At 44.3% G+C, this 25,621-nt stretch overlaps 1 protein-coding gene across 1 annotated transcript in view; it reads left to right on the top strand.

Moving 5' to 3' along the window:
• Nucleotides 1–25,621, top strand: part of chb (CLIP-associating protein) — a 202,625-nt gene that overhangs the window by 152,788 nt on the left and 24,216 nt on the right. Inside the window, exons 9-19 of the mRNA XM_080279799.1 lie at nucleotides 83–199; nucleotides 660–817; nucleotides 1,623–1,732; nucleotides 2,461–2,587; nucleotides 4,264–4,517; nucleotides 6,565–6,716; nucleotides 10,321–10,593; nucleotides 14,916–14,936; nucleotides 20,098–20,199; nucleotides 20,858–21,058; nucleotides 21,482–21,615. Of these exons, the coding sequence (XP_080135925.1) occupies nucleotides 83–199; nucleotides 660–817; nucleotides 1,623–1,732; nucleotides 2,461–2,587; nucleotides 4,264–4,517; nucleotides 6,565–6,716; nucleotides 10,321–10,593; nucleotides 14,916–14,936; nucleotides 20,098–20,199; nucleotides 20,858–21,058; nucleotides 21,482–21,615 (1,649 nt within the window). The remainder of the gene's footprint in view (nucleotides 1–82; nucleotides 200–659; nucleotides 818–1,622; nucleotides 1,733–2,460; nucleotides 2,588–4,263; nucleotides 4,518–6,564; nucleotides 6,717–10,320; nucleotides 10,594–14,915; nucleotides 14,937–20,097; nucleotides 20,200–20,857; nucleotides 21,059–21,481; nucleotides 21,616–25,621) is intronic.

Below are 25,621 nucleotides of genomic sequence, written 5' to 3'. Positions count from 1 at the left end.
CCACTACCCCCCGCCCCCTAATGCATGCCGGCTTGTGTGATGATGATGATGATGCGCACGGCGGCTTGTGGTGGTGATGTAGCGGTGGAAGGTGGTGGTGGTGGTGGTGGTGGTGGTGGAGGTGGTGGAGCGAGAAACACCATCAAACGAGTACCGTCAATCACACGCAGTCGAATTGGATCATCCTCGTCAACTACAGGTACACCCTGCCAATCACCAGGTCCTCTCGTCGTTAAGAAAGCTCCCTAACACCTTTTCCTAATTGATTTACTTTTACTACACCTTACTGTCCTCTCCTGTATCATATAAGCCCATCCAGTATTGCCTAACACCTTTTCCTAAGTGATTTATTTTTGTTACACCTTACTGTCCTCTTCTGTGTTACCTAAATCCTTCCAATATCACCATACTCTGCATAAAGTACAAGAGGATATCAGCCAGCCATATCCAAAAATGAATCACTAAGGAAGAGGTGTTAGGGAGCTTCCTTGATCAACAAGATTATTATTATTATTATTATTATTATTATTATTATTTTTATTATTATTGATAGTTATTGTTATTGTTATTATGGTTATTATTACTATTATTATTATTATTATTGTTGTTTGTGTAATAGTCAATAATAATACTGTTAACACTTCTTGCCGTCCCCATAGCTGCTGCCGGTGCTGTGGATGAGGCGTCGTTCTTCGCATCTTTCGAGGATGTTCCGAAAATCACAATATACTCAGCACGAGAATTGGACGACACGCTAAACAAAATACGAGAAGTTATATCGAGCCCGAACAACGACTGGGACAAGAGAGTGGATTCAGTGAGTATAGCGTTGTAGCGCACACACACACACACACACACACACACACACACACACACACACACACACACACACACACACACCAGTCCATCCATACATACATACCATACATAAACACACACACACACACACACCTCATACATGCACACACACACAAATTTTTTATTTTCTCTCTCTCTCTCTCACACACACACACACACACACACACACACACACACACACACACACACACACACACATCAATTTAATGGGAAGGAGATGATGATGATGATGATGGTAACTTCTTTGTGTAAATTACTTTGATCTAAATATAATACTGTAATAATTTCTTTATAAAATTGCTTTGAGAATGATCTATCTGTCTATCTATTGCCAGATGCCATAATCCCATAAGGGGTGGCCACAAACAAATCGCCTCCATGTCACCCTGTCCCCTGCCATTTCACTGCCCTGCTGCCAGCTCACACCCCCCTCTCTCATATACCTCTCCACCCCATCCCTCCATCTCATCCTTGGCCTCCCCCTCCCTCTCCCATATACCACTCCATCCCTCCATCTCATCCTTGGCCTCCCCCTCCACCTCCCTGTCTCATATACCTCTCCACTCCATCCCTCCATCTCATCCTTGGCCTCCCCCTCCCTCTCACCCCTTCACCTCCCCCTCCCTCTCACCTCTTCACCTCACTCACATACACTCTCCTCATCAGTCTCTCACTCTCCAGCCTCCCCACATGATAATAACAATAATAATGACTAATAATAACCTCTCCACTCAAATCTCATCCTCGGTCTCCCTCTCTCACAGCTCAAGAAACTCCGATCCCTAATCATCGCAGGTGCCTGGAATTACGAAGAATTTTACCCCCACTTACGACTGTTAGAGCCGGCCATGCAGCTCTCCATTAAAGACTTGAGGTATGTGCAGAACGGCCATTTTGAATTTTGCAGCGATTTTGAATTTTGTAGGTGGCGGCCATCTTGAATTTTTGAATTTTGTGGCCATTTTGAATTTTGTAGGTGGCGGCCATCTTGAATTTTTGAATTTTGCGGCCATTTTGAATTTTTGAATTTTGCGGCCATTTTGAATTTTGTAGGTGGTGGCCATTTTGAATTTTTGAATTTTGCGGCCATTTTGAATTTTGTAGGTGGGCCATCTTGAATTTTGAATTTGAATTTTTAAATGGTTATGTTTGGGTGTTTTTGATTTCCTATATTTTTTCCATGACCAGTTTGTTTTGTGTATATATTGATGATGGTGGTGGTGGTGATGATGATGATGATGATGATGATGATGATGAGGAGGAGGAGGAGAAGGAAGAGGAGGATGATGACAGTAATGATGGTGATGAAAGGAAGAGGAGGGGGAGGATAGTGATGATGATGTTGATGCTGGTGATGATGATGAGGAGGAGGAAGAGGAGTAGAGGGAAGAGAAGGAGGGAGAGGAGTGGAAGGAAGAGGAAGAGAGGGAAAAGGAAGAGGAGGAGGAGGAGGATTGTGATGATTATTATAGAAATGACGATAGTAATGATGATGAAGTGGAGGAGTAGGAATAATAATAATAATAGCAATAATAGGAGGAAAAGGAGGAGGAGTAGTAGTAATAATAATAATAAAAATAATAATAATAATAATTCTCCCAGGTCTCAGGTGGTACGAGAGGCATGTGTAACGGTTGCGTACATGTCTCAAGAATTACACCACAAAGTTGACCATCTGTGCGAAACTCTCCTACCCAGCCTGATCAACCTCATCCCGAATAGTGCCAAGGTGTGTATCTATCTGTCTATCTATCTATCAATGTCGGTGTCTATCTATCTGAGCATTTATCTATCTAAGTCTGTCTTTGTATCATCATTCTTCCTTCTATCTATATGTTAATCTAATTATATATCTATCTGTCTATCCCCCTGCCACTTTATCTATCTGTCCTGCTTTTCTATCTATCTGTCCATCTATCCTATCTATCCTTCACACCTATCCTAAGCTCCTTCGCTTTCTCATTTGTCAGTCTGTCTCTCCACATCCACACCACGACGCTCCTTCACTTCCTCATTTGTCAGTCTGTCTCTCCATGTAACTCCACATCCACACCACAACACTCCTTCACTTCCTCATTTGTCAGTCTGTCTCTCCATGTAACTCCACATCCACACCACAACACTCCTTCACTTCCTCATTTGTCAGTCTGTCTCTCCATGTAACTCCACATCCACACCACAACACTCCTTCACTTCCTCATTTGTCAGTCTGTCTCTCCATGTAACTCCACATCCACACCACAACGCTCCTTCACTTCCTCATTTGTCAGTCTGTCTCTCCATGTAACTCCACATCCACACCACAACACTCCTTTACTTCCTCATTTGTCAGCCTGTCTCTCCATGTAACACCACATCCACACCACAACACTCCTTCACTTCCTCATTTGTCAGTCTGTCTCTCCATGTAACTCCACATCCACACCACAACACTCCTTCACTTCCTCATTTGTCAGTCTGTCTCTCCATGTAACTCCACATCCACACCACAACACTCCTTCACTTCCTCATTTGTCTGTCTGTCTCTCCATGTAACTCCACATCCACACCACAACACTCCTTCACTTCCTCATTTGTCAGTCTGTCTCTCCATGTAACTCCACATCCACACCACAACACTCCTTCACTTCCTCATTTGTCAGTCTGTCTCTCCATGTATCTCCACATCCACACCACAACACTCCTTCACTTCCTCATTTGTCAGTCTGTCTCTCCATGTAACTCCACATCCACACCACAACACTCCTTCACTTCCTCATTTGTCAGCCTGTCTCTCCATGTAACTCCACATCCACACCACAACACTCCTTCACTTCCTCATTTGTCAGTCTGTCTCTCCATGTAACTCCACATCCACACCACAACACTCCTTCACTTCCTCATTTGTCAGTCTGTCTCTCCATGTAACTCCACATCCACACCACAACACTCCTTCACTTCCTCATTTGTCAGCCTGTCTCTCCATGTAACTCATCCATCTCTGTCTGTCTCTCCTTATAACTCATCTATCTATCTGTCTATCTCTCCACATAACTCTTCCTTCTCAGCCTGTCTCTTCATGTACCTCATCTCTCAGTCTCTCCACACGTTAACCTCAAACACCCTTTCTCTCCACGTAACTCACTTGTCTGTCTGTCTGTCTCTCCACATAACTCATTTGTCTGTCTCTCCACATAACTCTTCCTTCTCTGCCTGTCTCTCCATGTACCTCATCTCTCAGTCTCTCCACACGTTAACCTCAAACACCCTTTCTCTCCCTATAATTCACTTGTCTGTCTCTCTGTCTCTCCACATAACTCATTTGTCTGTCTCTCCACATAACTCTTCCTTCTCACCCTGTCTCTTCATGTACCTCATCTCTCAGTCTCTCCACACGTTAACCTCAAACACCCTTTCTTCCTACAGGTCATGGCGTCGTCTGGGATCGTCACCATCCGGTTCATCATCCAGAACACGCACCACCACAAGCTGATCCCCATCCTGCTGCGGGAGATGAGCAGCAAGAACCGTGAGATCCGCAAGGCCCTGTGCGAGGTGTTGGATCAGCTCGTACACACTTGGCCGACGCACTCAATGGAGAAGCACGTGGCGAGTCTGGCCGAGAATATCAAGAAGGGCATAACAGACGCGGATCCCGAAGCTCGCGCGTTCTCCAGAAAGTGAGTTCTTCGTGTCGTTCTTCGTCCTATTTATCTATCAATTTATCTATCAGTCTATCTGTATCTATCTATCTATCATTCAGTGTCTGTCTGTTTATCAGTCTATCAGTCAATCTATCTATCTGTCTCAGTCAGTCAATCAATCTTTGTATCTATCTGTCTGTCTATCTATCAATCTATCTCTATCAATCTGTCTATCTGTCTGTCTATTGCCAGACGCCCTAATCCCATAAGGGGTGGCCACAAACAAATCGCCTCCATGTCACCTTGTCCCCTGCCATTTCACTGCCCTGCTCCCAGCTCACACCCCCCTCTCTCATATACCTCTCCACCCCATCCCTCCATCTCATCCTTGACCTCCCCCTCCCTCTCCCCCCCTCCACCTCATCCTTGGCCTCCCCCTCCCTCTCCCCCCCTCCACCTCATCCTCGGCCTCCCCCTCCCTCTCCCCCCTTCCATTTTACTCATGGACACTCCTAGTTAGTCTCTCACTCTCCATCCCCCCAGCTCACACCCCTCTCTCATATACCTCTCCACTCCATCCCTCCACCTCATCCTTGGCCTCCCCCTCCCTCTCCCCCCCCTCCACCTCACTCACATACACTCTCCTTATTAATCTCTCACCTATTGTCCCTATCACCTTTCTCCTAGTGATTTATTTGCCAATCCAGTAGCACAAGTGTTCTCCGGGAAGTAAGTTTGTGGGCTGTTCTTCTGTTCTTTGTCTCTCTCGTTCTCCATCTTATTCTCCTTCATTCTTGTCGGTTCAGGAAGCTCCCCAACACCTCTTCCTAAGTGATTTATTTTACAAACTAGACAGTAATGTATAGTTAGGTAGGGTCGTGAGAGGCAGACCAAAAGAGACGTGGGATGAAGTCATAGAGTGTGACCTCAGGGATAAGGCACTGAATAGGGAGGCTGCCAGAGATTGAGCAGCATGGAGAGGGGATGAGGTAATAGAGTGTGACCTCAGGGATAAGGCACTGAATAGGGAGGCTGCCAGAGATTGAGCAGCATGGAGAGGGGATGAGGTCATAGAGTGTGACCTCAGGGATAAGGCACTGAATAGGGAGGCTGCCAGAGATTGAGCAGCATGGAGAGGGGATGAGGTAATAGAGTGTGACCTCAGGGATAAGGCACTGAATAGGGAGGCTGCCAGAGATTGAGCAGCATGGAGAGGGGATGAGGTCATAGAGTGTGACCTCAGGGATAAGGCACTGAACAGGGAGGCTGCCAGAGATCAAGCAGCATGGAGAGCCGCCATTAGGTGACCAAGGCCGACGCATGCAAGCATGTACAAGTCTTTATAAACAAAATGAACGAACAGTGACGATGACAATGACAATAATGACGACGATAACAATGGTGGTTATCTCTCTCTCCCTCTCTCTCTCTCTCTCTCTCTCTTTCTCTTTCTCTCTCTCTCTCTCTAGTGTATTTCAGAGATGATGACAAGAGTTATTATTATTATTATTAAGCAACGTTGGGTCTGGTTAGTACTTGGATGGGTGACCGCCTGGGAACACCAGATGCTGTTGGCATCCCTAAGTGTCAAGTGGGGTTGGTGGAGGATTAATGTCCCTCCCTGTAAAACAATTAACTCTAAGCCCTTGGCCACCCCGTCTGGGATACATGGCGTCTGGCAATGAATGAATGATTATTTATTATTATTATTATTATTACTATTATTATTATTATTATTATTTTTATTTTTACTGTAGAGTTGATGGATTGATGGATTATTACTATTATTATTATTATTATTGTTATCATTATTATTACTATTATTATTAAACTAATTATTATTATTATTATTGTTAGTATTGTTATTATTATTATTATTACCATTATTACTATTATTATTATTATTATTATCATTATTATTGTTAGTACCATTATTATTATTACCATTATTACTATTATTATTATTATTATTATTATTATCATTATTATTGTTAGTTCCAGTATTATTATTACCTGTATTACTATTATTATTATTATTATCATTAATATCATTATCACCTTTCTCTCTCTCTCTCCTTCACAGGGCGTATTGGGGCTTCGCTGACCACTTCAAAGACGAGGCTGATCGCTTGCTAAACTCGCTAGATCCGAGCTACAAAAAGATGCTACAGGGCGAGGCTAGCATGTCTAATTCCTCCAGTTCCCAATCCCTACACAACTCCCAAAGCAAAGTCGGTCAGTGTGCTCCCTAACGCCTGTTCTTAATTGATTCGTTCTGTTGATTTTGTGGGTTTGCTCTTTGGGGTTTTGTGGGTATGGATGATGATGATGAGGAGGAGGAGGAGGAGGTGGTGGAGGAGGAGGAAGAGAGAAGGAGAATGATAGTGAGGATGGTGAGTGATATGATGATGATGATGATGAGGATGGCGATGATGATGACGATAATGGCGATAGTGATGATGGCAATAATAATAATAATAATCTTTGAATATTTTTAAAATTGCTATAGGACATAAAACCAAAATAATTACTTGAATAAAAATAAATGAGCATTATTAAAATTATAATTAATTAAAATTTATTATTATTATTATTATTAATGGTAAGTAAGAAGTTATTATTATTATTATCATCATTATTATTATTATTATTATTATTATTATTATTATTATTACATGTAAGGGTAAGTAAGATATATATATATAGTTATTTTTATTATTATTATTATTATTATTTTGGCTGCAGGATTTATTGTAGTGCTTGATAGAGAAGATTATTTATTATTATCATTATTATTATTATTATTATTATTATTATTTTTGGCATGGGATGTAGACAAAATTTTTCCCATAGATTTTTGGCCTCTATAGTTCAATGGATTTTTTTTTTAGTTTATTCTAGTTCAAATTAGAGGAATTTGGATTTTGAATTTTTTAAAAAATTAAATGGGTCAGTTGGAAGTTGTGACTCTTGGAAAGGAGGGGGTTAGAGAGAGAGAGGGGGGGGGGATGGAGGTAGATACAGGGAGGAGAGAGAGAGAGAGAGAGAGAGAAGGGGGGGGGATGGAGGTAGATACAGGGAGGAGAGAGAGAGAGAGAGAGAGAAGGGGGGGGGATGGAGGTAGATACAGGGAGGAGAGAGAGAGAGATGTAATAATAAAATTGAATGAGATTAGAATTAGAGAGATTGAGCGAGTGAGTACAGGAAGGAAGAAGAGAGTGGGGGGGGGTAGAGAGAGAGAGAGGGAGGGAGAGAGAATTTGGGGGACAGAGGTAGAGAGAGAGAGAGGATGGAGATAGACACAGGAAGGAAATGGTAGGGAAGGAGTGAGAGTTGGGAGGGTAGAGGTAGGTAGAGAGGGAGAGAGAGAGAGGATGATAAGTATGGATAAAGAATTAGAGAGAGAGAGAGGAAGGAAAGAGAGTTAGGAGAGACTTTTCAAACAGAGAGAGAGAGAGAGAGAGGAAGATAAATACTGATAAAGACTAGAGAGAATTAGAGAGAGAGAGAGAGGAAGGAAACAAGGAGAGAAATTTCTGAGAGAGAGAGAGAGAGAGAGAGAGAGGAAACAAGGAGAGAAAAATCTGAGAGAGAGAGAGAGGAAACAAGGAGAGAAATTTCTGAGAGAGAGAGAGAGAGAGGAAACAAGGAGAGAAAAATCTGAGAGAGAGAGAGGAAACAAGGAGAGAAATTTCTGAGAGAGAGAGAGAGAGAGGAAACAAGGAGAGAAAAATCTGAGAGAGAGAGAGAGGAAACAAGGAGAGAAATTTCTGAGAGAGAGAGAGAGAGAGGAAACAAGGAGAGAAATTTCTGAGAGAGAGAGAGAGAGAGAGAGAGAGAGAGGAAACAAGGAGAGAAATTTCTGAGAGAGAGAGAGAGGAAACAAGGAGAGAAATTTCTGAGAGAGAGAGAGAGAGAGGAAACAAGGAGAGAAATTTCTGAGAGAGAGAGAGAGGAAACAAGGAGAGAAATTTCTGAGAGAGAGAGAGAGAGGAAACAAGGAGAGAAATTTCTGAGAGAGAGAGAGGAAACAAGGAGAGAAATTTCTGAGAGAGAGAGAGAGGAAACAAGGAGAGAAATTTCTGAGAGAGAGAGAGAGGTAACAAGGAGAGAAATTTCTGAGAGAGAGAGAGAGAGAGAGGAAACAAGGAGAGAAATTCCTTAAAGAGAGAGAGAGAGAGGAAACAAGGAGAGAAATTTCTGAGAGAGAGAGAGAGAGAGGAAACAAGGAGAGAAATTTCTGAGAGAGAGAGAGAGAGGAAACAAGGAGAGAAATTTCTGAGAGAGAGAGAGAGAGGAAACAAGGAGAGAAATTTCTGAGAGAGAGAGAGAGAGAGAGAGGAAACAAGGAGAGAAATTTCTGAGAGAGAGAGAGAGAGAGAGAGGAAACAAGGAGAGAAATTTCTGAGAGAGAGAGAGAGAGTCACTAACCCCCTCTCTTCTAGCATGTAAGTCAATTCAGAATCTAATTTAAAGTAATTCAGAGTCTAATTTTAACTAGAGAAATTCTGAATGCCATTTTTTTTGCATGATTTTTTTGGTTTTGCGATGGTAGATTATTTTTTCAGATTTTGATTTGCGTGTGATTGTATTCTTGTCGGTTATGGAAGCCCCGTAACACCTGTTCCTTAGTGATTTATTTTTGGATATGGCTGGTGGGCCAAGGAGAAGGTGGAGGGATATGATGGATGAGTGTGTGAGGAAGAGAGGTATGGAAGTTGGTGAGGCAAGGGAACTGACAAGAGATCAAGCTGGCTGGATGAATGTTGTGAGGAGAAGTGCATGATCAGGGATTGGGCACCCCTTTTTAACGTGACAGCGTCCGGATTGACTCTATCGGATACGTTTATGTGAAGCTACAGAACATGATGTTTTTGGTGTATCAGATACAGCCAGGATTCCAGGGGCTTGAATGATGAGTGAATGGAAGTGTGGCCCATTGGACTGGGCAAACTTGGGCTGTCTGGACGTTGCTACTCTTCACCATGCCCTAGGGTGGGGAAGGAGGTCCCGATGATGATGATAGTGGTGATGATATTTATGCAGAGTATGGTGATATTGGAAGGATTTATGTAATACCAGAGGACAGTAAGGTGTAATAAACAAAGTAAATCACTTAGGAAAAGGTGTTAGGGAGCTTTCATAATCGGTGAGAGTAGAAGCATTAATGTTAGAGGATTTTCAACCCTTTGAGCATATGATACAAGGCTCATGCTTGGCCTTTGCTTGCTTCCCCCCCCCCCTCCTCCGCCGCACTCTCTCTCCCTCCCTACCACAACCACAACCACCGCCACACCACATTGATTCGTTGGATGATGACGACAACAACAACGATGATGATATTGATGATGACAACGATGATGATGATGATGGTGATGACAACGATGATGATGGTGATGACAACGATGATGTTATTGATGATAATTATAATGATGACGATGATGACAACGATGCTGGTGATGATGATGATGATGATGATGACAACGACGATGCTGGTGATGATGATGATGATGATGATGGTGATGACAATGATGATGATGGTGATGATGATGATGATGATGATGGTGATGACAACGATGATGATGGTGATGATGCATAACAACATCGACATGCAATTGGATGGTACACTATCGAACTCCGCGCCTCCATTCTCTCAACTCGTACTATCCGCTGCCACCTGCCTCACAATCCACCTCCATCGCTGTATGTCGGATGGTGTTCTGTCAATCCACAATAAACTCTCTCACAATCCACCTCTGTCTCTGTATGTCGGAGGGTCTATCGCTCTGCTGTAACACTCACCATCTGCGTATACAATGGGGTCACACAGGTGGTACAGGTGGCACACGCACCAACTGGTCAAGGTCCTCATCAGCTACAGGCAGCACGGAGAATTTAGCCGGCCAGGTGTCGAGGCTGCCCCATACCTCCTCCATGCGTCGCTCGGCCATCCCCACCCCGGCCACACGTCAACAAGACTCCCCCGATTCACCGGCTGTCACCAACTTCCGATCCAACAGTGCAATTGACCTGCAAGCTGCAAGACGCGCACAGGCGAGATCGCAGTACGCACAGGCACAGAGGCTGAAGATCGGATCAGGGGCCTCTTTGCGTAAGTACTCCCTCTCTCTCTCTCTCTCTCTCCTCACTTCTTTTTCTTTCTACTACTACTACTACTACTATTACTACTATACTACTACTACTACTACTACTACTAAACAACTTCCACCACCACTACTACTACTACTACTATACTACTTCTACTAGTACTACTACAACTACAACTTCCACTACTACTACAACTAAAATAATAATAATAATAATAATAATCATAATTCACTTAAAAATTATCAATTATCTTTAAAGGAATTAATTTATAAGTAATGAAAAAATAATTGAGTTTTTGAATTATCATTAAAAAAAAAAAAATTACTTCCATTGCCAGCTACCAAAAATTACTTAACACATTCTAGTAGGTGATTCGGTCTAAATAGTACTAATTAAAAAAACAAGAGATTCCAAAAACGTACTTAGCACTTTCTAGTAGGTGATTCGGTGTGAGTAGTACTAGTCAAAAGTGATGTACAGATATTGGTACAGGAATATTATGTACACCCTAAGCTACATTTGTACATTTGTAACTACAGGACAAAGTTGGTATATTGCATGATCAGTTGCATGGATGATTGCAATGCTTCAGTCCTTGTATGGAAACAATGGACAGGTTTTTTTATATTGTAAGTTCAAAAAGTTGGCTCAAAATAGAGACAGTTTTTATGTTACGTATCTGTCTGTGTTTTGTTTATCTATCTATTTTGACAAAGTGAAAACTACCAGTGTTGTTATTGTGGCTGGTAAATATCGTTAGGGAGAATTCCAACACAGATTAGATTTAAACATTGCGGTGAAATTAATATTCTTTGGAAATGAGAGAAAGAAAGTGAGGTGTTCATATATATATATATATACAGTGCAGCCTCACACAGTGCAAGTCTATGGGCAGCAGAAACCCTGACATTGTACAGTTTTGCCTTGTGTGACCCAAAGAACTTGTGTACAACTGGTATATGGTGTACAGGCCAGGCAGGGCTTGGTGCTGCTGGCCTTCCAGGCTACTGTACCTGCTGGTACTTTGTGTAACAGTACTTGTATATGGTGTACAGGCCAGGCAGGGCTTGGTGCTGCTGGCCTTCCAGGCTACTGTACCTGCTGGTACTTTGTGTAACAGTACTTGTATATGGTGTACAGGCCAGGCAGGGCTTGGTGCTGCTGGCCTTCCAGGCTACTGTACCTGCTGGTACTTTGTGTAACAGTACTTGTATATGGTGTACAGGCCAGGCAGGGCTTGGTGCTGGTGGCCTTCCAGGCTACTGTACCTGCTGGTACTTTGTGTAACAGTACTTGTATATGGTGTACAGGCCAGGCAGGGCTTGGTGCTGGTGGTGTACAGGCTACTGTACCTGCTGGTACTTTGTGTAACAGTACTTGTATATGGTGTACAGGCCAGGCAGGGCTTGGTGCTGGTGGCCTTCCAGGCTACTGTACCTGCTGGTACTTTGTGTAACAGTACTTGTATATGGTGTACAGGCCAGGCAGGGCTTGGTGCTGGTGGTGTACAGGCTACTGTACCTGCTGGTACTTTGTGTAACAGTACTTGTATATGGTGTACAGGCCAGGCAGGGCTTGGTGCTGGTGGTGTACAGGCTACTGTACCTGCTGGTACTTTGTGTAACAGTACTTGTATATGGTGTACAGGCCAGGCAGGGCTTGGTGCTGCTGGCCTTCCAGGCTACTGTACCTGCTGGTACTTTGTGTAACAGTACTTGTATATGGTGTACAGGCCAGGCAGGGCTTGGTGCTGCTGGTGTACAGGCTACTGTACCTGCTGGTACTTTGTGTAACAGTACTTGTATATGGTGTACAGGCCAGGCAGGGCTTGGTGCTGCTGGCCTTCCAGGCTACTGTACCTGCTGGTACTTTGTGTAACAGTACTTGTATATGGTGTACAGGCCAGGCAGGGCTTGGTGCTGCTGGCCTTCCAGGCTACTGTACCTGCTGGTACTTTGTGTAACAGTACTTGTATATGGTGTACAGGCCAGGCAGGGCTTGGTGCTGCTGGCCTTCCAGGCTACTGTACCTGCTGGTACTTTGTGTAACAGTACTTGTATATGGTGTACAGGCCAGGCAGGGCTTGGTGCTGCTGGCCTTCCAGGCTACTGTACCTGCTGGTACTTTGTGTAACAGTACTTGTATATGGTGTACAGGCCAGGCAGGGCTTGGTGCTGCTGGCCTTCCAGGCTACTGTACCTGCTGGTACTTTGTGTAACAGTACTTGTATATGGTGTACAGGCCAGGCAGGGCTTGGTGCTGCTGGCCTTCCAGGCTACTGTACCTGCTGGTACTTTGTGTAACAGTACTTGTATATGGTGTACAGGCCAGGCAGGGCTTGGTGCTGCTGGCCTTCCAGGCTACTGTACCTGCTGGTACTTTGTGTAACAATACTTGTATATGGTGTACAGGCCAGGCAGGGCTTGGTGCTGCTGGCCTTCCAGGCTACTGTACCTGCTGGTACTTTGTGTAACAGTACTGGTATATGGTGTACAGGCCAGGCAGGGCTTGGTGCTGCTGGCCTTCCAGGCTACTGTACCTGCTGGTACTTTGTGTAACAGTACTGGTATATGGTGTACAGGCCAGGCAGGGCTTGGTGCTGCTGGCCTTCCAGGCTACTGTACCTGCTGGTACTTTGTGTAACAGTACTTGTATATGGTGTACAGGCCAGGCAGGGCTTGGTGCTGCTGGCCTTCCAGGCTACTGTACCTGCTGGTACTTTGTGTAACAGTACTTGTATATGGTGTACAGGCCAGGCAGGGCTTGGTGCTGGTGGCCTTCCAGGCTACTGTACCTGCTGGTACTTTGTGTAACAGTACTGGTATATGGTGTACAGGCCAGGCAGGGCTTGGTGCTGGTGGTGTACAGGCTACTGTACCTGCTGGTACTTTGTGTAACAGTACTTGTATATGGTGTACAGGCCAGGCAGGGCTTGGTGCTGGTGGCCTTCCAGGCTACTGTACCTGCTGGTACTTTGTGTAACAGTACTTGTATATGGTGTACAGGCCAGGCAGGGCTTGGTGCTGGTGGTGTACAGGCTACTGTACCTGCTGGTACTTTGTGTAACAGTACTTGTATATGGTGTACAGGCCAGGCAGGGCTTGGTGCTGGTGGTGTACAGGCTACTGTACCTGCTGGTACTTTGTGTAACAGTACTTGTATATGGTGTACAGGCCAGGCAGGGCTTGGTGCTGGTGGTGTACAGGCTACTGTACCTGCTGGTACTTTGTGTAACAGTACTTGTATATGGTGTACAGGCCAGGCAGGGCTTGGTGCTGCTGGCCTTCCAGGCTACTGTACCTGCTGGTACTTTGTGTAACAGTACTTGTATATGGTGTACAGGCCAGGCAGGGCTTGGTGCTGCTGGCCTTCCAGGCTACTGTACCTGCTGGTACTTTGTGTAACAGTACTGGTATGTGGTGTACAGGCCAGGCAGGGCTTGGTGCTGGTGGTGTACAGGCTACTGTACCTGCTGGTACTTTGTCTGTCAGTACTTGTAGTTGTACCACAAACACAACACCTGTGCCTTTATTTAAGTGATGTCTGGCCTTGTTAACAAGGGAGGGGGCTGGCTGTCCCAGACTCGGGGCTTCTACTCTTGCCCCGTGGGGCGGGGCGCCTCGTTGTCACTGTTACTGCTGAGTGCTGGAGGTGCCATAAAGCCTTCAAAGTGGACAGCTGACACCATGATGAACAGGTGTGTACCGCTGTGACACACCACAGGGTGTGAGGTACAACATGTGTTCTGGCTGCAATATGGAGAAGTGTCTGTGTACCCAGGAAAGTCCATAGATGGCATGCAGACAGCTGGCCAGTCTCTACCATTTTGAATGTGGTCATTGCCAGCCACCTGCCATGGTGCGCCTGACTGGCAGTGTCCAGTACAACACTGGTAGTGATGGAGGGAAGGCCATGTGTGCCGTGGAGTCACACACCTGATAAGCATGGTGGGAAGTGATTCACAGATTTAGCATTGGATAAAGATAAGCAGTTTCTGGCTTGACCTGCAGTGTAGCTGATTCACACTGTATGGGGTGCACTGTATTATTATTATTATTATTATTATTATTATATATTCTTGAAATTAGAGATAAAAATTTAGTGAAATTAATATTCTTTCAAAAAACGATTTTTGTGTGTGTGAAATTGATAGTCCTTCAAAAAAAAAAATTTAGCGAAAGTAATATACCTTAAAAAAGCGAAATATATATACCTTAAAAAAAAAAAAAAAACGAAACTATTTTGAGCCAAATAATTGCCAAGCGAAATTGAGCTGTCCAGCCCCTTATACTAAAGGTGATTGTTGCTTCCCCTGTGCTCATGTAGGACCCGAAGGAGAGGACAGAGGTAAGATGGTAGTTGTGGTTGTATGGTAGTTGTGGTTGGATGGTAGGTATGGTTGGATGGTAGTTATGGTTGTAAGGTAACTATGGTTGAATGGTAGTTGTGGTAGGTATGGTTGGATGGTAGGTATGGTTGGATGGTAGTTATGGTTGGATGGTAGGTACAGTAGTTGGTTTGTCACTCTGGAGTTGTCCTACATTAAGTGAGTGGATGGTGGGAGTAGATGGAGGGATGGAGTGGAGAGGTATATGAGAGAGGTGGGTGTGAGTTGACACGTGTGGAGAGAGAGAGAGACTAACTAGGAGAGTGTGAGTGAGGTGGAGGGGGGGAGAGGGAGGGGGAGGCCAAGGATGAGATGGAGGGATGGAGTGGAGAGGTATATGAGAGAGGGGGGTGTGAGCTGGGAGCAGGGCAGTGAAATGGCAGGGGACAGGGAGGTGATTTGTTTGTGGCCACCCCTTATGGGATTAAGGCATCTGGCAATAGATAGATAAACAGACATAGAGAGATGGACAGACAGATAGATAGATAGATAGATATATTGAGGGTCAGTCTATCTATCTGCAGCCAGAGTTACAATGAAAACTAATTATGTGGAATATTATTGGAACATTTTGCTTATAATTAAATTCATCTTCATAAATGCTTGCCTTTGCTTTTGCTTAGTTTAATGTTGCTTTGTGTTGCATATTCTTGTAATTGATTTATTCTGCTTTATTTGTATATTATTAATGGCTTTATAATTGACTTTTTTTTACTAATAAGGGGATAGGAGGTGAAGGGGTGTGAGTTGGTGCTTGAGGAGGAGGAGGAGGAGGAGTTTGGGAAGGGGGGGTGAGTTGGAGGGGGGGCAGTGTGATGATGATGATGATGATGATGATGATGTAAAATTGCTCTTTCTCGTGTGTGTGTGTGTGTGTGTGTATGTTTATGTGTGTGTATGTATATGTATGTGTGTGTGTGTGTGTGTGTGTGTGTGTGTGTGTATCTGTAGGTATGTGTGTGTGTCTGTCTGTATGTATATGTGTGTGTGTGTGTGTGTGTGTGTGTGTGTGTGTGTGTGTATACTGTATATGTTTATGTGTGTGTATGTATATGTATGTGTGTGTTTATGTATATGTGTGTGTGTGTATCTGTAGGTATGTGTGTATGTCTGTCTGTCTGTATGTGTGTGTGTGTGTGTGTGTGTGTGTGTGTATGTATGTGTGTGTGTGTGTGTATGTATGTGTGTGTGTGTGTGTGTGTGTGTATGTATGTATGTGTGTGTATGTATGTACAGTATGTGTGTTTATGTACGAGTGTGTGTGTGTGTGTGTGTATATCTATGTATATGTATGTGTGTGTATGTATGTATGTGTGTGTATGTATGTGCATGTGTATGTGTGTGTATCATCATCATCATCTTCTTGTCTTTCTTCTTTGTTCTTTTTTCAGACATAATAATTCCTTCATCAGCCATTTTGAATTTAATAAAGAAAAATATGGAGTGTAAAGGAACATTTGATCACTAATATAATTATGTTCTCCCCCCTGGGGGTAGGGGGGTTTTCAAGAATACTCCCCCAGTATCCCTGCTTGTCGTAAAAGGCGACTAAAAGGGTTGGCGGAGGGTTAGTGCCCCTCCCCGGAAAACAACTAACTAAAAAAAACAAACAAGAAGCCTCGGACAAGGACTGACCAAACGTTGACGACCCAGGACCGGACAAAGGACTTGGTAATGTGTACATGGAATGTAAGAGGAGCGAATGATGAGGTGAAAGAGAGAGAGATTGTCCAGGTGCTTGAGGATGCGAAAGTGGATGTATGTGGAATAACTGAAACAAAATGGAGAGGAGAAAGTGTGAGAGAATGGGAGTATGGATGGGGTATATGTGCAGGAGTAGATGAGAATGAGAGGGCAAAGGAAGGAGTGTGTATAGTTGTGAGTAAAAGATGGAAGAAGAGCATAAGACAGTATGGATCAGTTGGGTCAAGGATTGTGTGGGTAAAGTTGAAAGTTGGAATACAAATGTGAGGCGATTGTGTGTGTGTATGCGCCAACGCAAGATCGTGCTAGAAGAGTGAGAGAAAGAGTTCTGGACAAATGTGGAAGTGTGCATGGAAAAGTTTGGAAGGAATGAGAGAGTGTTTTGATCGGTGATATGAATGGTAAAGTTGGTAATGTGAAGGTGGATGGAATAGTTGGTGAGTGGGGTGTGCCTGCTGAGATAGATGAGAATGGGAGTGCGTTAGTGGACATCTGTGCTGGGAGGGGGTTGGTAATAGCCAATACCCTCTTCAGGCATAAAATGATCCACAGGTATACATGGCGAGTGATGAGAAGGGTGGGTGGTGAACTGAATGAAAGGAAGGCAATGATTGATTATGTGTGTGTGGATGAAAGGATGCGAAGATGTATATTGGATGCAAGAGTTTATAGAGGTTGGGGGAGTGGCCTTTCTGACCACTACTTGGTGGTGGCCAGAATTAGGATGCAAGTAAGATGGAGGAATAGAAGAAGGGAAAGACGAGAGGGAAGGAGTAGTTGCAAGGAGAGTGGAAAGGTTACAAGAGGATGAGAAAAAGGCAGAGTATAAGAGAGAAGTGGAGGAACGATTGGGCAAATATGAATTGGAGCAGATGGGAGACGTGGAAGGTGTGTGTAAGATATTTACAGAAGAAATATGTGCAGCATGTGATGTGGTGTGTGGAAGGAAGAGAAGACGGAGGGGTGCAAGGAACAGCGTGGTGGACTGAAGAGGTGAAACAGGCTGTGGCACAAAAGAAGAAAGCATACAATGAATGGATGAGAAATAGGGGCGTGGAAGAAGTTGAGAGGCAGAAGAGAGAGTTATATGTGGAAAGGAAGAGAGAGGTGAAAAGATTAGTAAGAGAGAGTAAGAAGAGAGTGGATCAGGAATTTGGAAGGAATTTGAGTGTAAAGTGGAGGGACTGTAAGAAAATGTTCTGGAGAGAAGTGAAAAGAGTAAGACAGGGTGGAAGTGAAGTTAGCAGGGGAGTGAAAGATAAACATGGTAGATTACTAGTGGAGAAGGGAGAAAAAGTGAGCAGATGGAGAGAACACTTTAAGAAATTGTTGAACGTAGAGGATGGAAGTAATGCGAGTATAAGTGGCTGGGGAATGGCTGGGAGAAGGAGGGAGGTGAGAAGACAGGTAGAAATCAGTAGGATAGAGGTTGTGGAAGCAATGAAGAAAGTTAAATCGGGGAAAGCCCCAGGAATTGATGGAGTGTGTGGTGAGATGCTGAAGCATGGGGGAGAGATAGTAGTAGAATGGATGTGGAAGATGTGCAGATTGGCCTGGGAGGAAGGTAGAGTCCCGGAGGATTGGAAGTCAGGTATAATTATTCCCTTGTACAAAGGAAAAGGGGAAAAAGAAGTGTGTGGTAATCATAGGGGCATTTGTCTTCTTAGTATAATAGGAAAAGTGTATGGTAGGATACTTATAGACAGAGTTAGAGAAAGAACAGAGAAATTAGTTGGAGAAGAACAGGGAGGCTTTAGGAAGGGAAGAGGTTGTGTAGATCAGATATTCATTCTTAGATCTTTAATGGAAAAGTTTCTAGAGAAGGGAAAGAAGTTGTATGCGGCTTTCATGGATTTGGAGAAAGCATATGACAGGGTGGATAGACAAGGATTGTGGAAAGTGTTAAGAATATATGGAGTAGATGGGAAGTTGTTGAATGCTGTGAAGAGTATGTATGATGGTGCTAAGGCTGCAGTGCGTGTGGATGGTGAACTAAGTGAATTTTTCTCTTTGAAAGTTGGTTTGAAACAGGGATGTGTCATGTCTCCATGGTTGTTCAATCTGTACATGGATGGGGTAATAAAAGAGGTACAAGGTAGGGTAGTGGATGTTGGAGTGGCCCTGGTGAGAGAGGATAGTGTTTGGAAACTCCCTGTACTGTTGTTTGCAGATGATACTGTGTTGTTGAGTGAAGATGAAGGGGAGCTGCAAGGCTTGGTGGATGAGTTTGAGAGAGTGTGTAAGAAACGGAACCTAAAGGTGAATGTAGGGAAGAGTAAAGTGATGGTCTTTGAGAGAGGTGAAGTCAGTGAATGTATAGCGAGGTTGGATGGTGAGGAATTGGAAAATGTGAGTACGTTTAAGTATTTGGGTAGTGTGATGAGTAAGGATGGAGGTTTGGAGGGTGAAGTGCTTGAAAAGGGTACAGCAGGGAAGAAAGGTTGCTGGTTCCTTGAAAGCAGTGATAGAAAACAGGGAAGTGAGCATGGAAGTAAAAAAGTTACTACACGACAGTATTGTGATACCAACTCTAACGTACGGAAGTGAAGCTTGGACGTTGTTGGAAGGACACAAGTCAAGAGTGAGAGCAGTGGAAATGAGTTATTTAAGAGGAGCTTGTGGAGTCACGTGGAGAGACAGGCTGACGAATGAGGATATAAAGGAGCGTTGTGGTGTTGATGTGGATGTGATAGGAAGCGTTGTGAGGAACACACTGAGGTGGTTTGGCCATGTGGAGAGGATGGAGGGTGAAAGACTGACGAAGAGAGTGTATGTGAGTGAGGTGGAGGGTGGAAGAGGGAGGGGGAGACCGAGGATGAGATGGAGGGATGGGGTGGAGAGGTATATGAGAGAGGGGGGTGTGAGTTGGGAGCAGGGTAGTGAAATGGCGGGGGACAGGGCGACTTGGAGGCGATTTGTTTGTGGCCACCCCAAACGGGATTGAGGCGTCTGGCAATAGATAGATAGATAGATGATATTCCATTAGGCAGTTCGTCCAAGAAAAACCTCTCTCTTTTTGTGTGTGTGTTCTTATCGTATTCCATTATGCAACTCGTCCAAAGAAATCTCAGTTTAAATTTAATGTGTGTGTTCTTATCGTATTCCACCATGCAACTTGTTCAAAAAAATCTCCCCATTTGAAATTTAATGTGTTCTTATCGCATTCCATTATGCAACTCGTCCAAAGAAATCTCATTTGAAATTTAATGTGTTCTTATCGTATTCCATTATCCAGTTCGTCCAAAGAAATCTCATTTGAAATTTAATATGTGTTCTTATCATATTCCATTATGCAACTTGTTCAAAAAAATCTCCCCATTTGAAATTTAATGTGTTCTTATCGTATTCCATTATGCAACTTGTCCAAAGAAATCTCATTTGAAATTTAATGTGTTCTTATCATATTCCATCATGCAGCTCGTCCCAGAAAGACTTCAGACCATCCCCCCATCAGTTCCATCACATCCCCAGACCGCATGGGACGGTCCAGGAGCAGGGGCGGCGTCTCACAGTCGCAGCGTAAGTCACAGCGCCCTAACACCTTTTCCTAAGTGATTTATTTTTGCCTATTACATCTGACTGGTCTCCTCTCGTCTTACAGATAGAGGCACACACACACACACACACACACACACACACACACACACACACACACACAGTCATTCTACAGATTACTTTACACTGATAGATAAATAGATAGAAAGTGTTAGGTAGGTACATAGATAGATAGACAGAGAGACACACACAGATAGATAGACACACACACACACACACACACAGATAGATAGACAGACAGACAGATAGATAGATAGACACTCACACCCACATATAACTAGAGGAAGAGACAGACAAACATATAGTTTGAGAGAGACACAGATAGATAGATAGAGGAAGCTACACACACACAGATAGACACACACACACACACACACACAGATAGATTGAGGAAGAGAGAGACACACACACACACACACACACACACACACACACACACACACACACACACACACACACACACACACATAGAGGAAACTACACACACGCACACAGATAGACACACACACATAAATAGATAGACAGACACACACACACGCACACAGATAGATAAATAGATAGATTAATATAAACCCTTGTACCAGCTGGCAGGCGTAGCGGGTAATTTAAACTCTTATAACAGCTGGCAGTCGTAGCGGGTCCCCCTCGTCCCGCCTCTCCTACGCCACCTACGTCTCTCCGGGCGAGTCTGGCACTATGGGTAGGACGAGGCGGAGGAGTGGCATCCCTCGCTCCACCGGCACCTCCCGCGAACCCTCCCCCAGTCGCTATGGAGGCCTGGCTAGCATCTCACCCTCCAAGTCAAGATCCCGCTCCATCTCAGGTACGATTGTGGTTTGTTGACGTTGCTGTTATTATTATTATTATTATTGTTATTATTATTATTATTATATTTTTATTATTATTATTATTATTATTATTATTATTGCTATTATTATTATTGTTATTATTATTATTATTATTATTATTTTATTATTTTTATTATTATTATTATTATTATTACTTTTATTATTATTATTATTATTATTATCATCATTATTAGTAGTATTATCATTGCCATCTTCATCATCATAGTAGTAGTTGTAGTAGTAGTAGTAGTAGTAATAGTAATCATTTTCATCATCATCATCATCATCACCATAATAGTAGTAGTGGTGGTAGCAGTAGTAGTTATAGTCATCTTCAGTAGATAGATAGATAGACAGACACATTATCTATCTAACGTCTTTCTTTCTCCTCTGTGTAGGTGCGTCAGAAATGCCTCCGCAGGTGCCTGGCAAGACTCGGCAGGTCATGGCCCAGAAAATCCTTCAGCAGAGTCGAGAGGCCGAGAGTGCCCTGGCCGACGCCCTTGTGAGTCTGCCCCCTGGAGGAGTCCTTGTGAGTACTATCTATCTATCTATCTGGCTATCTGTTATTATATGCATTATTGATTTGAATTTAATAAAGCAGAGTATACTGATACTGGGTGTTAGTGCCTGAGTGGTGACATGTAAAAATACCCCCACTAATACCACTACACCAGTCCTGTATGAGACAGCCCTAGCATGTATTCAGTATGGACGGTGGGTGTTAGTGCCTGAGTGGTGACATGTAAAAATACCCCCACTAATACCACTACACCAGTCCTGTATGAGACAGCCCTAGCATGTATTCAATATGGATGGTGGGTGTTAGCTCCGAAGTGGTGACATGTAAAAATACCCCCACTAATACCACTACACCAGTCCTGTATGAGACAGCCCTAGCATGTATTCAATATGGATGGTGGGTGTTAGCTCCGAAGTGGTGACATGTAAAAATACCCCCACTAATACCACTACACCAGTCCTGTATGAGACAGCCCTAGCATGTATTCAGTATGGACGGTGGGTGTTAGTGCTGAAGTGGTGACATGTAAAAATACCCCCACTAATACCACTACACCAGTCCTGTATGAGACAGCCCTAGCATGTATTCAATATGGATGGTGGGTGTTAGCTCCGAAGTGGTGACATGTAAAAATACCCCCACTAATACCACTACACCAGTCCTGTATGAGACAGCCCTAGCATGTATTCAATATGGATGGTGGGTGTTAGCTCCGAAGTGGTGACATGTAAAAATACCCCCACTAATACCACTACACCAGTCCTGTATGAGACAGCCCTAGCATGTATTCAATATGGATGGTGGGTGTTAGCTCCGAAGTGGTGACATGTAAAAATACCCCCACTAATACCACTACACCAGTCCTGTATGAGACAGCCCTAGCATGTATTCAATATGGACGGTGGGTGTTAGTGCCTGAGTGGTGACATGTAAAAATACCCCCGCTAATACCACTACACCAGTCCTGTATGAGACAGCCCTAGCATGTATTCAATATGGGCAGTGGGTGTTAGTGCTGAAGTGGTGACATGTTAAAAAATACCCCCGCTAATACCACTACACCAGTCCTGTATGAGACAGCCCTAGCATGTATTCAATATGGACGGTGGGTGTTAGTGCTGAAGTGGTGACATGTAAAAATACCCCCGCTAATACTACCAGTGCTGTATGTGACTTGGTGGACTTACAGACTGTGATGACCTAAGGTGACCTGCACAAGATCAGTCACCTTGACCTCAAAGTCCGTTTATAGCTCGGCTTCATGTAGGCAGTGACTGGGATGAGGTTTTATTGGGCAGAATTGTCCTGGCACAATTGTACTGTGTTTATTATACTTACACACACCACAAAAAACCTCGATACTTTCCTATATTTAGCTAGAAAACTGTAAAGCGACGTTTTTGCCTATCAGAGTTAAGATTTTTGACTTTCCTACATCACTTAAGTAGTGTCCAGTCATCTTGGAATATATCAGGTGAAAATATAATGCCAGTAAGACATAGGGAAGAAACTGAGAATTTATGCAGCAAGAGCATCAACAGCATACATCCTTCCTTGACGAGAGCTGGGCCAGCACTGGTGAGTTTGGCGCATCAGTGTCCAGAGTGTTGCCAGATGTACAGTTGCGGGCAGGCATTCCTTCCCACCCTGTTGTATGAAGCCTGTAGGTATGACTTTCGTACTGGCGGCTGGCGGATGCTGTGCAGTCATGTTACGTTGGCATTGTGTCGCGGGATTGTGTGTGACGGTGCCTTAATTACAGGTGAGGGATACCAGGGTGGGAAGGAATACCTGCCTGCAACGGTACATTAACACCTGGATTAACTCGGGAGGTCTCAGAGGAGTGATGGTTTTATTGTGGAGGGTGTGTTATATTAGCCTCATCAGTGCACACTTGTCACCAGGGCATCATAGGGTCAGGGTAGGTCACATCAGGGCATCATAGGGTCAGGGTAGGTCACATCAGGGCATCATAGGGTCAGGGTAGGTCACATCAGGGCATCATAGGGTCAGGGTAGGTCACATCAGGGCATCATAGGGTCAGAGTAGGTCACATCACGGCATCATAGGGTCAGAGTAGGTCACATCAGGGCATCATAGGGTCAGAGTAGGTCACATCAGGGCATCATAGGGTCAGAGTAGGTCACATCAGGGCATCATAGGGTCAGAGTAGGTCACATCAGGGCATCAGAGGGTCAGAGTAGGTCACATCAGGGCATCATAGGGTCAGAGTAGGTCACATCAGGGCATCATAGGGTCAGAGTAGGTCACATCAGGGCATCAGAGGGTCAGAGTAGGTCACATCAGGGCATCATAGGGTCACATCAGGGCATCATAGGGTCAGAGTAGGTCACATCAGGGCGTCAGAGGGTCAGAGTAGGTCACATCAGGGCATCATAGGGTCAGGGTAGGTCACATCAGGGCATCATAGGGTCAGAGTAGGTCACATCACGGCATCATAGGGTCAGAGTAGGTCACATCAGGGCATCATAGGGTCAGAGTAGGTCACATCAGGGCATCATAGGGTCAGAGTAGGTCACATCAGGGCATCATAGGGTCAGAGTAGGTCACATCAGGGCATCAGAGGGTCAGAGTAGGTCACATCAGGGCATCATAGGGTCAGAGTAGGTCACATCAGGGCATCAGAGGGTCAGAGTAGGTCACATCAGGGCATCAGAGGGTCAGAGTAGGTCACATCAGGGCATCATAGGGTCACATCAGGGCATCATAGGGTCAGAGTAGGTCACATCAGGGCGTCAGAGGGTTAGAGTAGGTCACATCAGGGCATCATAGGGTCACATCAGGGCATCATAGGGTCAGAGTAGGTCACATCAGGGCATCATAGGGTCAGAGTAGGTCACATCAGGGCATCATAGGGTCAGAGTAGGTCACATCAGGGCATCATAGGGTCAGAGTAGGTCACATCAGGGCATCATAGGGTCAGAGTAGGTCACATCAGGGCATCAGAGGGTCAGAGTAGGTCACATCAGGGCATCAGAGGGTCAGAGTAGGTCACATCAGGGCATCATAGGGTCAGAGTAGGTCACATCAGGGCATCATAGGGTCAGAGTAGGTCACATCAGGGCATCAGAGGGTCAGAGTAGGTCACATCAGGGCATCATAGGGTCAGAGTAGGTCACATCAGGGCGTCAGAGGGTCAGAGTAGGTCACATCAGGGCATCATAGGGTCAGAGTAGGTCACATCAGGGCATCATAGGGTCACATCAGGGCATCATAGGGTCACATCAGGGCATCATAGGGTCACATCAGGGCATCATAGGGTCACATCAGGGCATCATAGGGTCACATCAGGGCATCATAGGGTCAGAGTAGGTCACATCAGGGCATCATAGGGTCAGAGTAGGTCACATCAGGGCATCATAGGGTCACATCAGGGCATCATAGGGTCAGAGTAGGTCACATCAGGGCATCAGAGTAGGTCAGAAATAAGTGTGTGAGTTGTAGAGGTACGAGGTGAAGTGTTTGGTGCGTGCTAAGTGTGTTGTTGTTGTGTTTCCGCAGCCATCCAAGGCAACACAGCCAGCCAGCGTTCAAGTACGTATCTGTGCCGTAATAGGACTGGTATTCCCGGTTAAGCAAGCTCCCTAACACCTCTTCCTTAGTGATTCATTCTTGGATATGGCTGGTTAATATCCTATCATATGTTATTATGCAGAGTATGGTGATATTGGAAGGATTTTTGTAACATAGAAGAGGACAGTGAGTTGTAGTAAAATAAATCACATAGGAAAAGGTGTTAGGCAATATTGGAAGGCTTTATATAACACATAACAGGACAGTAAGGTGTAATAAACAAAATAAATCACTTAGGAAAAGGTGTTAGGCAATATTGGAAGGTTTTATATAACTCAGAACAGGACAGTAGTCAGTAAGTTGTAACAAGCAAAATAAATCACTTAGGAAAAGGTGTTAGGTGATCCTGGAAAATTTCATATGACACAGAAAGACAGTAAAGTGTAATAAGCAGAACAAATCACTTAGGAAAAGGTGTTAG

This window comes from Coenobita brevimanus, chromosome 9 (genome assembly GCF_032717465.1).
Source record: "Coenobita brevimanus isolate Jiangsu-jjx chromosome 9, ASM3271746v2, whole genome shotgun sequence".
NCBI classification, from domain to species: domain Eukaryota; kingdom Metazoa; phylum Arthropoda; class Malacostraca; order Decapoda; family Coenobitidae; genus Coenobita; species Coenobita brevimanus.
This window is presented reverse-complemented; position numbering and strand designations above follow the sequence as displayed.